General features: G+C 42.4%; 1 protein-coding gene across 3 annotated transcripts in view; it reads left to right on the top strand.

The window, feature by feature from the left end:
- Positions 1 to 15,856, top strand: part of GABRB2 (gamma-aminobutyric acid type A receptor subunit beta2) — a 283,146-nt gene that overhangs the window by 247,638 nt on the left and 19,652 nt on the right. For all 3 annotated transcript variants that reach the window (XM_083181407.1, XM_083181405.1, XM_083181406.1), the window contains exon 6: positions 14,577 to 14,714. In XM_083181407.1, the coding sequence (XP_083037533.1) occupies positions 14,577 to 14,714 (138 nt within the window). The remainder of the gene's footprint in view (positions 1 to 14,576; positions 14,715 to 15,856) is intronic.

Below are 15,856 nucleotides of genomic sequence, written 5' to 3'. Positions count from 1 at the left end.
AAAGTTTGTTTTACCTTTTTACCTATGCAAGGGCGTCATATAACACTATTGTGTGGAGAATTCAATTGTGGGGGCCTTGCTAGTAGAAGGCCAAGTGTTATAGGCGACCGTGTATTTATCTTTATGTTTAGCGCAATTCTTGAGATTGTGTACATTATATATTTTTTTTTTGCTAGAATATTATTTACGGAAAATACACAGTTTTACACCAATTGCGCTGAATAGTTCAGTAGAGTAGAGATGTGCAGGTTCTGATTTACTCTGATTTACTCTGATTTACTCTAATTTCAAAGCAGGATCTTATTGACTATCAACTGTCAACAACTGTTATGTGATTAGGGATAGCCAATAAGATCCTGCTTTGAAATCAGAGTAAATCAGAGTAAATCAGAACCTGCACATCTCTAGTTCTGAGCAGCCCACACTTTATAGAGATGGTTTGACCAACCCTTCTCAAATAACATGTACACCAATAGATTATACAATGTCACTGGCGCTCAGAACTGGTTACTTCAAATTGATCCAAACACTTACACTTCGGTGCAGGATTTTTTTGTACAAGTGTCCTTTAATTCCACAAATGTTCATAAAGGTCTTTGATAGGGTTTCACCACAATCATTCAAGTATATTATCTAAAACGAAGAGTTAGCCAGTAGTGCAACACCTTTCAATAAAGGGAAAAAAAATATTATTATACATTTCACTCACATAACATAGTTAAAAACAAGCATATCATCACTAGAAAGTGATATGGGGTTCACTGTCGTATTCTGGTCTCACCACCCGACTCCTGAAATTACACCTCCTGGAAGTTTCCAGATACTCCACGGAGAGTATTTCGGAATGCATTTCGGAACTAGCGTTCCTTCATCAGAAGCATTATGCTTCTGATGAAGGAACACTAGTTCCGAAATGCATTAAGCAGACGTGTCCCCGGCAGGAGAATCTTTTGGACATCGCAGGATGCACTACGCACTTTTGGAAATAACCATCCCCAGATTGCCCTGGCTTTATCCTCTCGGTGGAGTATCCAAAAACTTCCAGGAGGTGTAATTTCAGGAGTCGGGTGGTGAGACCAGAATACGACAGTGAACCCTATATCACTTTCTAGTGATGACATGCTTGTTTTTAACTATGTTATGTGAATGTATAAATACATTTTTTCCCTTTATTGAAAGGTGTTGCACTACTGGCTATCTCTTCGTTTTAGATAATATACTTGAACAATCATGGTGAAACCCTATCACAGGCCTTTATGAACATTTGTGGAATTAAAGGACACTTGTACAAAAAAATCCTGCACTGAAGTGTAAGTGTTTGGATCAATTTGAAACCAGTTCTGAGCACCAGTGACATTTTATCTATTGGTGTACAGAATATTATTTAAGTATTAGCAGGTATGTAGCCTATATACTGCCCACAAGTTGCTAAATGCTTTACAGAGTATAGTTACAGTATGTACCAAAATCCCTGCCCCAGTGGTTCTTTCAGTCCGTCTTCTTAACATGGGCATTATGTACACTAGTGTTTATTATTTACCAAGGGTACATTTAGAGAGTAGGAGGTCTGTGTGCAGACTCCTGGGCTCCCTCTTCTATAGTCATCACGCTGTAGGCTGTGGCCACTGGAGTCGCTAAGGGACACTACCCAGAAAATGGTGCAGTGGACATTTCCTAGTGATTTCCTTACAGCTCATGTTTAAAATGCCAGGAAAATTTTGATTTCTGCAGCATTACTGTCCCCGACATGGGAGTCCAGAGGGTATGTATTGAACAGGGTGTGTGGTGTGGTCCCCCTATATCCCCCCACACACTGCATTGAATATAAATATGCCTATATTATTTACAGTAAATAAAAAGCGCTGATCCCTAGAGGAGGAGGTGCAACCTCAGGGATTGCTGCCCACCAGGGGTTTCCTCTACGCACCTATTGGTCAATCCAGCCCTGCTAGCATGAATCAACCTTTGGGCCAATTATTCATTACAGGCTTATGCCCCTGAACAAAATGGTGTTTGTGTAGTTTCACGGCGCCGCCGCGCGCACACTCTGTCTCTGAAACTTGGCAGCCTGCCAGAGGCTCTGTTTAACTGTGCGCGTGCCGCTCTAGCTCTGTCTGACTGTGCTCATGCTGCTCTAGCTGTAAGCTACGTATTGACAGCTACGTTAACAGCGTAGCGGCTGGGCAGCAGTAGCAGCGCGCTGCCCAGGCGCTGACAGGTCACTGTGGGACTTGTAGTTCCACAGTGAAATAGGCAGTGCCTGGGCACCGCTGACAACGGGGGCATGTAAAAGTGGACACCCCAGGCACCCCCGGCACACCGCTACCAAAGGGGGAGTCCACCATGCAGATGCTAAATTTAGACGCAAAAGCGTCTGAAAACCAGACTACCTGCTAGCCGCTACGAAGGGGTCGTGTACCCCATGCAGACGCTAAAACTTAGACGCTTAAGCGTTTGAAAACCGGACTACCTGCTAGCAGCTAAGAAGCCGGGGGGTTTCTGGACTTAGACGCTAAAGCATCTAAATTTAGTTGGGTCTAGGGGTACACTATTTAAACCTACCCACAGTGGCACTAGTCAACGCAACAGCTGTCAACCTTGTAAATCCCACTATCCAGAAACTCCCCGGCTTAGCGGCTTGCAGGTAGTCCGGTTTTCAGACGCTTTTACGTCTAAATTTAGCGTCTGCATGGGGGACTCCCCCTTTGGTAGCGGTGTGCCGGGGGGTGCCCGGGGTGTCCACTTTTACATGCCCCGTTGTCAGCGCCTGGGCAGCGCGCTGCTGCTGCAGCCCGGTGCTACGCTGTTAACGTAGCTGTCAATACGTAGCTTACAAGCTAGAGCGGCACGAGCACAGTCAGGCAGAGCTAGAGCGGCACGCGCACAGTTAAACAGAGCCTCTGGCAGCTGCCAAGTTTCAGAGACAGAGTGTGTTATTATTATTATTATTATTATTATTATTATTATTATTTTTAATTATACTTTTGCACTTTGCACAATATGATTTTTGATTAACTAATGTATAACCAACTTTTTTGTATTTAGAAAAAAAATTACATGATTTCCGCTGTTTTTTTTTTTATTTCTTTTTAATCTCAAACACTAAACGAATACCTTTGTGACAAAAATACTCATCCTTAGTATCTAATAGACTATGGGGGTATTCAATCCTTGATGACATTTCTACCAGGTGGAAATATCTGACATCAATGTTCAATCCCACCATTTTTTGGATCCTCATGCAGATTCAACCTTGTTTAATGTCAAATCTGCATTGTCAAAAATGCCAACTGGATTGTCGAATCAGCGGCAGTTTTCACCTATGCACGAAGATTCCGACTGTCGGAATCTATTTAGACAGTCGGAAAAATGGACCCAGCATTGCATAGGTTGAATGTCAATTCAACCTATTCTTGTAGGAAACGGATGATATTTCCCTCGGAAATATCATCCTTGATTGAATACCCACTTATTAATGAATTTATGTGTGACATTGGACAAAAATTCTGAAAATATTATGCAAGCATGGGAATCACTAACAATGGTGTATTGAATCACACCAGGCGTCTCACACAAAAAAGATACTGTAGTTGTATGAATATACAACTGTAGTATAACTGAAGGAAGTCATGCTAAGATACTTCTACCTTATGGGAGGCCAATCCTGGGCCAGTTTTTGCAATCCTGCAATTCAGGATTGAAAAACTGCCAATCCCAGGATTCCCTGATGCGCAACTGCACAACAGGCAGCGTCTGAGCCAAGCGCAGCTGGTTCTCAGAGCTGTCCTGCAGAAAGGGATTGAAATCCTGGCAAAAAATAACTTCAATCCTGGTCTTCCACCAATCCTGATTTTGGCATCCCTACGTTCCTTACAGTATATGAGAAATATCCCACCTTTGGATAGTATAGCTTTCATGTTGGAATCAAGTCATGGTAATGTAACAGCTACAGTAGCAAAGCAATTTATCAACAGTCAACACTATCAATCTTCTGGAAGTTTTCCATTTGAAATAACATCCTGTACGTTCTGATATTGAAAAGTGTCAAAAGACCTTGATCTTCTAACTTCATACAACCATCACATCGCAGCTAAGTCGTTCTCACACATGTATCAATTTCAAGAACACCGCATTCCGTTTCAAGGTGCAACATTTCTATACTGGAATTTTACAAGTCCCCGTACATTTTACAGGGTGTCACAGTTTTCTCCCTCTGTAATTTATAGGAAAGCTATATAAATCATAATGGCATGCTGAGGATTACAGCAGCATTGCTTCCATATGGATTGTAGTACAGGATGTGCTTATCGCAAAATAGCAACTGCTGCATTGGTTATATATATAGAGCACAGATATATGTATGGTGTGAAATGTATCCTGTCTGTCGATGTATCACACTTCTTCCAGTGATCAGTGTAAATGATGCCTCTCACTTGGCACATTGCTGGCATTACTTGTCTCTGTCCTTGTTATATCCCACATATGAGTACACAGCTCCGATAGCAAATGGAATTCAATAATAAGCACGCATAACATAGGTTATATTTTAAAGGAATTTAGAAACAATTTTCAGAAAGCTTCTCTGTCCCTTCTGTTCCATTAGCATATTTGTGCTCATTGATATGAATTCTGTTATTTGATCTTTTTACGAGTTATAGAACTGCTATTTTTTTTATACTAGCCGTTTTCTATTATTTATTTACAAGTAGCTGAAGTTGCTGGTTTAAATGTTCCGGATAAGTTATCAATGAGTTAGACGTAACTGTCAACAAATAAAATGAATTAAACACATTGATAAAAGCATAAAAAGTGAGGATGAAATGCACCAATGAGTGTGAAGGGTGCATTTGCATACAGCCAACCACAAGTGGCTCATTTCTGTTGACGACTGTTATCATCATCAACCAATATTGTGCCTATCGATAACCACCCAAACATACTGTAATATAGTAATACTTTACAGATAGTGCCGCTCTCATCTGAGCGGCTCCTGTCGCGCCGATCGCCAGCCCACACCGGCGAATGAGGCACGCACATAACGGAGATGCTCATGTGCCCCATTCTTGGCAATGGACGCACAAGTGTGTGAGACGCTCATGAGACCATGTTCCCCGGCGCACCAGCCGCCCAGTACCAGCAGGTAGAGCACTGGTGAGTACAAAGAGACTGGCTCCATCTGAAAGTAAGGCTGAAGACTTGCGTCCATCAATTTCAACCTGCGATTATTAAGTTTTAACCTTGAGCCACTGTAATGCAGTTTTCTATGGCATACAGTCATGGTGCTGGGATCTAAGTGGGGTAGACTTTGCCAAGTCTGACTATCACAAAAATAAGGATGCGTATTTTGAAGATACAGTATCCTTGTCTACTTAATGCAGGTGGCAGCTGTGTAACGTCTAAGATGCCTACTCCACAATTTCAATTGAGGGTCTGGAAAGTGGATATTGGTGGCAGTGTGGTTGGGGGGGGGGAGGTTGAAGTTTCACCTAGAGTGCCGAGAAGCCTTACACCAGCCATGCATACAGTACATGCATTTTTCTTCCAGTGTTCGATGCGTTCATGTGTATTCACAATTGTATGAACATGACTGTACTATAATTGGTACGTCTCCACCTGACAACATGCAAAATCTCAAGAGGCATCCTGTGCGTTCTGGGCATATGCAGTACGAATTCATGCACAATACGCTATGCCAACTCTTACCCCCCCCCCCCCCCCCCCAGGCACTACTTTTAATAACCCAAAAGCTGCCCTTTTAAAATTAGTCTCACACCTACTGTAGTTCCGAAATGATTATTCAAACGAAACATAATTGTTTTACTGAACAACCTGCCCTTTAGGCGAATAATTATTAAAAAAGGGCAGATAACAGCAGGAAACATGCTATGCGGATGATTCCACCTGTTGCTTTATGCAAATAAAGCCGTATACTCTCTATTCCAATGTCCTCAATACATGTCAGGTTGAGGTCAATAATATTCAGTACATTATCTTTCATACTGCGGTGTGCATTGGAATAAATTGCATACTCATTATGAAAGTAATTTTTTATATATTTTACTGATAATTTTAAGCATTTTATAGATTTCAGTAATATTCTTCTATAGCTAATTTTATGGCAAACAATAAGGATGTCCAGAGTAGAAGTTCTCCCCTATCCTTAATTTCTTTAGTTCACTGACACCCACATTTCCCCCATATTTAAATGCAGTGGGACCTCTTTAGTAGGTTATCACCTGAGAACTACAGACATGATATGACTCTGTATTTGTTATTGTCTTGATAACCTTAGCAAATATCCATATATGGGACTGAGCACTAAAGGTGCCTTATGTCCCCCATACAGACAGAAACACAGGTTGGTGTCCAGTCATATAAACAGAATGCCCCAGAAGGAGCACCAGGCAATTACACCCAACACTACACAAAACATTACATTTTCTAAAGATGGGGGGGATCTAATGCCTAGATTTCCCCAGAGTCACTTCATTAATGGTGCGGCAGAGGGAGGATTTTGGGCTGCTCTCCCGGGCTCTTGACAGAGTTGGCTAGTCTTCCGGAGCCGCCCGAGTCCTGAATAAAGTTGATAGGAATCATTTGAGCCATCCTAGCCCTGCCTCTCACTGTGTTTCTGCATCTGGCCAGTGAGCAGTGGACATCGGGTCTCCTCGGCCACTCCAACTGTGTTTCCAACATTATCAGAACTTCTAGACATCGTTTTCATCCTGCTTATCAGCCCCAATGACCATACTTGCCGTATAAAGCCACATAGTTACTAGTATACACAGTAGAAAATTGATTGGCTACTGGCTTTTCACCTGTGCAAGTAAGATGAGGTTTCCACACTTTGATTGGGGAACAGTTGTAACTATCCATGCAAAGGCGTAACTACCATAGGTGCAAGGGGTGCAGCTGCTATGGGGCCCAGAGCTGAAGGGGGCCCATCTTTACTGTCTAAGTAATATGTTTTACATACATTTATCACCATCTGTTGATAAATAGGGGGCCCTTACAAACTTTTGCTATGGGGCCTACAAATATCTAGTTACGCCTCTGTATCCATGAATTAGAGGGTAGGATGCTTCCACATGGCCTATATAGCAAGCTACCGCTGGTGGGATAAATAGATACTTTGGCTTCCAGCTATAGAATTGGGGTCTGTATTTTACAAAACAGATTAAGAAGGGCCCGGAGAAGGCAGTAATGCAATTTGAAGCCTGATTTTTAGTGCAGTGATTAGGGAGAATTGCAGCTCTGATAAACTGTTCCTATTAAGTCTGAATCAACCACATAGTGTATGATGTCACAGTCAAGCACCCAGCCTTATGGCACAACCACCCAAAGCTGATTGAGGCCTCATGGGGCCCTAGGCAAGATACCGGTTTGGGACACTCCTCCCTTCAAAAATCCATAGCACTAGATTTTTGCTGATGATTGCAGGCAGCATCGGTAGAGTTGGCGCGTACACAGTCTACCGATAAATGCTCAGCTGCATAAACATCGGCATTGCATACAAATCTGAATCGGGTTCTAGGTCTTTTGTAAGTAGGTGGATGAAACTATTCTGTGTGTTCAAACATATTTTTATCCTATCTAAGAACATTAAAGGGACCTTGGGAGTGTGGGCAAGTCTATGTGATGTCATAACTTCATGCGGTAGTCGCGCAATGCTCATCTGAGAATGGTTTGAATGGCCAAGATATCTTTATGGGGCTCCTTGGGACCTGCTGGGCCCTAGGCAGATGCGAAGGTTTGAAAAGAACCACAGCGCTGGACCTTTAGCTCAGAGAAAACGTAGTACTTTGAATAGTCCAAATAAGATACTTCTTTGTCGTTTCCAAATAACGGAAAAAAAACCAGAAGACAAATATTTTCTTGTTTATTCTATTCTAGGTACTTGTGTATTTTGGCGGCGCCCCCGATTTCCATCGCGCGATGTTTTAATCACATGCGATGCAACGCGATTTTTGCCCCCTATACGATGAAAGATTGTATAAGCACCCTAAAGGGTGCTTTTAAGCACCGTAATGGGTGCTTACAATGTAAAATGCACCCCCACACCACCCCCCCACTATAAACGTGAACCCGAAGCGTGGCGAGCGCAGCGAGCCCGCGAGGGGCGGCGGTACGCGTCCTCCGACCTTTTCATACCCCCACTATCCACGTCGGCGTGGAGTTGAGAATAGAAAGTGTGGCGAGCGCAGCGAGCCACCGAGCCCGAAGCGTGGCGAGCGGAAGCGGATACCTTCACAGGTATCCCCGTCCCCTCGCGGGGCTCGCTGCGCTCGCCACGCTTCGGGCTCGGTGGCGTGCTGCGCTCGCCACATTTTCTATTCTCAACTCCACACCGACGTGGATAGTGGGGGTATGAAAAGGTCGGAGGACGCGTACCGCCGCCCCTCGTGGGCTCGCTGTGCTCGCCACACTTCGGGTTCACGTTTATAGTGGGGGGGTGGCAGGGGGAGGGGTGCATTTAACAATGTAAGCACCCATTAGGGTGATTATACAATGTTTAATCGCATCGAATCGCATTGTATGGCATTGCGCGATATCGCGTCGCATCGCATACCATCGTATGCCTTATGGTATGCGATGCGATGGGCGCCGCCAAGTACCCTATTCTATTCTATCCAAAGTGCATGCAGTTGAAGAGATAGGTGGAACCTACTGGAGCTTTTGGGGTACTCGGTCTATATCGTCAAATTACTACAGGGATCAAATGTTATCCCTGGGAATCCCTGAAGTATCCACTGATCAAATATACTGTATCTAGAGAACCTTTTTAGGGTCCAGACCATGAGTAAGAAAAAAGGAGATACTCTCACCAGTTTCAGGAAATCTTGATTTTTTTTCCCCTGCAAGACCGCTATCACCGTACAGGGAGAACGTGTCTCTCTAGGTAGCTGCACTGCCACTGCAGCCACCTACTGTAGGTCTCACCCTTAGTCTATCTGCATCCTGCTTTAGATGCCAAGGTTGTCTTGTGGAAAATCCGCCTCTGCACCTACATTCCGCTTACCTTTTAAAATATGAAGCAATTGGAATACAGTAGAATAGGGATGCAGCAGCCAATGCTAAGATATATACAATGTACTAGTGAAATGTACTATACCGTTCACAAAATTCTTGTTAATGAAACTGCTAATAAACAAAGTTTAAACAGGTAAATCTATGCTGAGCTTTATTGTATAGGTAATATTGGGATTATTCTTATATCAAATAAACCATTCTGCTTCGCCGTAAGACATTCTTCGAGATCCTCACATATTACATCAAGGCAAATGGACTAATAATTATACATTCCTTTGTCCCTTTATCGCGTAGATGCAGCAAGGGAAATATTGTCATTTTACAGACTTGCATAGACAGAAAATGTGATTTACCTCTTGTTAAACAGCAAGCGATAAAACTTTACAGATTCCCATATTTGAAGTGTCAGAGCAAGCCACATGCAAAAGTACATCCTATTTAAATTCCATTGTTATAAAACGCAGCGTGAGTTGTAAATTCAATGGTGCACATCATAACATTCCTAAGACAAAGCTAAAATCAAATACATCAGCAGGTGCAACATTTTTGTGGAATATGTTTAGTCCACAAGCATTTTCTTATTAACACAGCTGAAACCTGAAAATGAAATGCATGAACGCCAGCCGGTATTGTTAAAGTCTTGGCAAATAGTACTTGCGCCGCAATTTATGCAGTACCAACCTGACCCAAATTTCAGCTGGAAGCTCTGTCTTTTCATAAATAAAAAAAAAAAAGTGCCTTGACTTAAAGTCCACAGGAAAGTCTCGCTCCTAAAGAGCCATTCTCTCCGTCTAAAGCAATGAATAGGAATCGGTGCCCTTGACATTTTGATGGAAAAAAATAACAAATACCGTCGAAGTACCCCACAGCTCCCAACAAGGACAAAAGTATGGATGAAATGATGATTCACAACTGTCTCTGATGTATTCAGAACATACTCCAAAGTAAGAGGTGGCTGTTAGTTATATTTCTTAATATAATCATCTATATACTGTATATGTCTAGTGTCCGTGAGTCTCTGAAACACTGCCATCTAGAGAGGTGCAGGCTCTGATTTACTCTGATTTCAAAGCAGGATCTTATTGGCTATCAACTGTCAACAACTGTCATGTGATTTGGGATAGCCAATAAGATCCTGCTTTGAAATCAGAGTAAATCAGAAACTGCACATCTCTACTGCCATCTGCTGGCAGAGAGTGAATCTACATCTCTTTCTCTCACGCATGCACAGAAGGTAGCAGACTGGTTTTCAAAGCTTTTCAACAGAAAGACACAACAGAAAGTGAAAGCAATTTTTGCAGGGACACTGATCTGTTTCAAACTTGCTGGATATGGAGAAAGGGAGCTGTGAAGACAGAGATTGGAGGTGGGAGCAGGGACTGGGTGGTGGGGTGGAGAGTTTGCAGCTCAAAACTGTCACAGCTCAAAGTGAAAGTACATTGCAGAAGCCGTCATTTCGATGGGCTTTTAACTAGTACTTTGTAAATGATGAAATGGGCAACACCAAGCATATTGAAATCAAAGGCTTTATACTTGTATGGCTTATGTGCCAAACAAAAAACTTTCCAATCTTCACAGGGACTACGGTATGAATTGAAAAGTTGGACTGACCTATTTATCTATCAATGTGGTTGCTAAGGAGACCTTAGTGACTTTTGCCACCTTTGGCAGCTCCTCGCGGCTATGACAGGTCATCTTACACACAAGCAATGCTGCCTAAGGTAATGCTAGCCTAGAGAACAGGCCAGCAGCAGCAGATGGTATCCCGGGGACAGGTTGACAACTACTGTAGGTTGACAGTCACTAGATGGACCACTAATGGTTGTCAGTGATTAAGTGGACACCAAGGAATGGTCGAGATACACTATGTCAACATTAACAGACGTTTGACACAAGCAAAAGGTCGACATAGACCATAGTTGCCTACCCTCCTGCATTCTGACATAGAAGCAATCTCCCTCTCTCCCTCATTGGTCTAGCAATCTCCCTCATGTCACCTAGCCCACATTACACTGTTACATTTTGGGGGGAAAAGGAATGAGAGACAGATACATTTACATTGAATCATCAGCACCATTTCCCAGCACTTTACCAAGTATAGTATCTCTTACTAACTGCTTTGTGGCTCATCTACATTTGGATATAAGTCATTTTAAAAGTTTCCTCTCAGATGTAGCAGTACACACCCAGGCTTCTAGGTGCCACGTTCATAACCTCTTTTCACAATCTCTCCAAAAATGGAACTACAGATGGGTCTTTTGCCATCCTTGCTGGCGGGTCGCCAGAACGTACGCGCTGGCGACCCGCCAGCAGCCTCGCCAGCGAGGAGACTGAGACGCGCGTGCTAGCGCGACGGAAACCCTGTCCGTCTCCGCCTCAGGGAGACGGACAGGGCTAGGGGGGTTAGTGGGGGGTGCGAGCAGGCGACGGGGACCCCGGGTTACCGCCGGCAAGCCGGCGGGGACCCGGGGGAACGCATCGAAGCGCCGTCGGAAGGGGACGCGCGCGCCTCTCGTGCGCGCGCGTCCGCTTCTCACCGTCGCCATGGCGCTGGCGGGGGATGGCGGCTGGCGACGCCAGCGCCATCCCCTGCAAAGATGGGACAAGACCCATCTGTAGACATGCCCTTTGGGTGGAACACGACATGCCCCCTCAATGGGGCGCTGTGCAAAATTCTACTACCAACTATAATCTCCCTGAAACTAGTTTTCAAAAGTAGGCAATTATGACATAGACATGGTCGGCACTGGAAAAGGTTGACACAAATTTTTCCTTATTTAGTTTTTTTACCGAAAAGTTCATTATTTACCATCCCAGTGGGCATAGAATATCAATGTGTGCCGAGTGCAGCGAGGCTCCGCGCCCGTAGCATGACGAACACAGCGGAACACTTCTACGGTGTCCATGTCGACTTAGACACAAAAACGTGAAAACCTTGTGTCAACCTTTTCCTTTGTCAACCATGTTCATTTGGACCTTTTGCTTGTGTCAACCTTCTGTCAATGTTGACCTAGTGTACGTTGATCATTCTTTGGTGTCGACCGAATCACTGTTGACTTAGTGAATGTCAACCGAAACACTGTTGACTATATATATATATATACCACAACCGCCGCAGATCACCCTTTTCACCTGAATAAGCAGCTAGAGCATTAAAGCTGGTGAGATGACAACTCCTCGACAGAGTGGCAGAGTTCTAATTGTGTCACTACCATTCTGGTTTTTACCGGTCATGTGACCCTCTGTGGGCCTTTGATAGCTCAGAGCTTGCTGAGATCTGGAACTACTGTACCAAGAATTAGTTGGAGGCAGGACCTTCTCCTCTCCCCTTCTTATGTTTAACTGCCTCAGTCTTGGCTGATAGCATTTGTTGTGTCATTGACAAGTCTATGTACGTATACATTTTATTCCTACTTACTCCTCACCTGAGCGCATCAGACTGTAGGCACCAGCAGACTGACTGCCCTTCTCTCAGCCATACAGTACAAGTATCATTTTGCATTGAAATTTTCCAAAGGAAAAAAAAAATGGAATTTTAGGTATTTGCATAAAATTGTAATCAGCAACAAATAAGCCAAATGGAATTAGTATTTGCCGTGGTAAAGCTGATCCAAGGTGCAGTTCGGTCCAGCCTCATCTGATCCGCGTGTGCATCACGATTGTGACTAACCTACTTGTTTATGGGAGTGTAGGCACCATGCAATCCTATGGGTTGTGGTTGTGGGTGCAAATGTCTCACAATTGCAAATAATCACACTCAAAATGAGGCTAGACACCATATCCTCCAACTGTTCCGATTTAGTCGGTACAGTGCCGTTTTTTAACGGTCTGTACCGACTAAAATCCAATGTACCGATTGTACCGATTTCTAGGCTTCCCAGTCTGTCCGCTGATGGAGCTTCGCCTTTTGATCTTTTTTGTCCCTGCCAGCCACCATAGCCTCTGTGACGTCTGCTGCCATTGGCTGTATTCAGTAGTCGCGGGGCGGGCTAATTGAACTGAGAAGGTCTGGAACCGCTGTGGCTGCTGCAGCGCATCCCTCCCAGCCTCACACACCTGGAGCAAGTGTTCTCCATGTTGCAGGCCGTGCAGCCACAGAAGCATGTGGCAGGCAGCCTGGGAGGCTACACTGTGCTGGGGCTGGTGCAGCAGCTGTTAGGTACAGGGACTGGCGGTGTTTTATTTTGTCTTGTGCATGCTCAGCGGGGGACAGGGTGATTCTAATGCTTGTACTCATGCCCATCTGTCCTGCAACCTCCATCCTCCCATAGATGGCCACTCCCCCGCACAAATTCTGAAAGGTGCCGTGGCCACGCCCATTTACCTGTGGCCACACCCCTTTCTGGATTTGTACCGATTTCAGCCCCAGAAATGTTGGAGGGTATGAGACACATCTGTATTTAGATGGCTGCAGACTTTTATTTATTGTGTAACCAGGTGTGCTATTGTCCAACTGCACTGCAGTAATATCTATAACTGAAGCAGCTTAGCAAAGATTATTTAAAATGCATATCCCAGACACACACACACACATACACACACACATACACACAGGCATAACCCCACAAAGTGAGAGCGATTACTTTTGGGAGCTTAATTAGAAATATGGGGGGAAATTTAAAAGGATGAGTGATTTAGAAAGTGAGAGATTTGGTAAAAAATCACCAGTTTTTTTAAAGCGGCAATCATTTACACTGCAAAACGAATTTGATTTTGAAGTGTAAATGATTGATGCTTTAAAAAAACTGGAGATTTCTTACCAAACTTCTCACTTTCTGAATTTCTCATCCTATTACATTTCACCCGTGCTGTTTAACATAACATCGGGATACTGTAGCTGGTTTTTGTACAATTTTAAGGACAATTCCATGAATCTAGTAATACTTACTGTATAGTAAAATAAAATATGATTCTTGGATTGAGACCAGTCTCATATGTATAATAGTAATAGCGTAACATAAAAGTCAAAAACCTTGCTAACCATTACCGATTAAACAATTGGATTTGTGTTTAGATGTCTATATTTTTTGTGTGTTTATAAGCTGATTTATTTGTGGTTGTGTATTATTATTGTTGTTGTTGTTGTTGTTGTTGTTATTAATAATAACAATACAATAGTATTATTTTTAATAATTATTATATTTATCATTATGTTTATTAATAATATTATTATTTTTATTCATTGTTATTATTATTAATAGTATTATTATTATTATTTATTATTATAATTATAATTATTATTATTATTATTATTATTATTATTATTATTATTGTTGTTGTTGTTGTTGTTGTTGTTGTTGTTGTTGTTAATAAAAATAATAATAATAATAATAATAATAATAATAATAATAATAATAATAATAATAATAACAACAACAATAGTATTATTTTTAATCATTATTATATTTATCATTATATTTATTAATAATAGTATTATTTTTATTCATTATTATTATTATTATTATTATTATTATTATTATTATTATTATTATTATATTTGGGAATATAATTACCTAGTTAAAATAATTTCATAATTTGTATTGCAGATGGCTATACCACTGATGATATTGAGTTTTATTGGCGAGGAGGTAAACATGCGGTCACAGGCGTTGAGAGAATTGAATTACCACAATTTTCCATTGTTGACTACAAGCTCCTCTCGAAAAATGTTGTTTTTTCCACAGGTTGGTAAAAAAATGCGTAAATACAATATAATATAATATAAATGCATCGTTTCTTTCTGAGCATTTGGAAATGCCTTGCTCAGTGCTGAAGTGAGATTCACAATTCAGCCTCCACAGTCTCAAGGTGAATTCTTCCATTGCTCTTTGTGCACATATTTTAGGTTTGTTACTCAATTGAGAAAAGAACCGGCCATGATTGTATATATATAGTTTTTGTAAATAAAATTAATATTTGCATTGCTGATGCTGTATCAGAAATGTTGTCACTGTTATATACTCATGTGACATCTATGGGGCAGATTCAGCTAGCAGTAAAATTTACCCTGCGGCTAATTGTCATATCAAATCCATTAAAGAAAAATCTGCATTAAATGTATCCTCTGGGACTTGACGTGCGGGAAGGCCATAGGTTCTGGCACAGAGGCCTGTATTCAGATCTGAGCGCAGTACAAATTTGTTTGGAAAATGGGCAAAACCATGTGCACTGCAGGTGGGGCAGATGTGACCTGTGCAGAGAGAGTTAGATTTGTGGGAGTTTTTTTGTTTCTGTGCAGGGTAAATACTGGCTGCATTATTTTTACACTGCAATTTAGATTTCAGTTTCAACACACCCCACCCAAATGTAACTCTCTCTGCACATGTTAAATCTGCCCCACCTGCAGTTCACATGCTTTTGCCCATTTTCCAAACAAATTTGTACTGCGATCAGATCTAAATAAGGGCCATAATGCTGAATTTTTGGGTTATGGTGAGTTATCCACAGGTTAAGAGCATGGTAATATGTTGAAAAATGTAATAGCTCTTTAGATTTACCAGTGCAGTAAACACTGTGGGTAACTGGCGTGATTATAATTGGTGCGGTATGTGTGTGGTTCCCACGGGCCCACACCTCAAACATTGCACCCTTTTTTTTCAATACTTACCCTCTGCAGTCAGTGCTGAAGAAATCACCAGGGAAATGAGGTGGCAGGCATTTTTCCAGCATTCCATGCATGCTCAGTAAGAAAATCACTGGGAAAATAGCCCCAGCACCATTTTCCTGGAGACCTGCACATGCGCAGAAGACTCTGGAAAAGTGCTTGGGCCCCCTAGTGCCCATCTCTGGTCGCTGATGAAAAGGAGACACTGAGCAATATATTGCT

Source organism: Crinia signifera, chromosome 4 (genome assembly GCF_055691185.1).
Source record: "Crinia signifera chromosome 4, ASM5569118v1, whole genome shotgun sequence".
In the NCBI taxonomy this organism is placed as follows: Eukaryota; Metazoa; Chordata; class Amphibia; order Anura; family Myobatrachidae; genus Crinia; species Crinia signifera.
The sequence above is the reverse complement of the archived record's forward strand: the minus strand, read 5'-3'. Positions and strand labels throughout refer to the sequence as shown.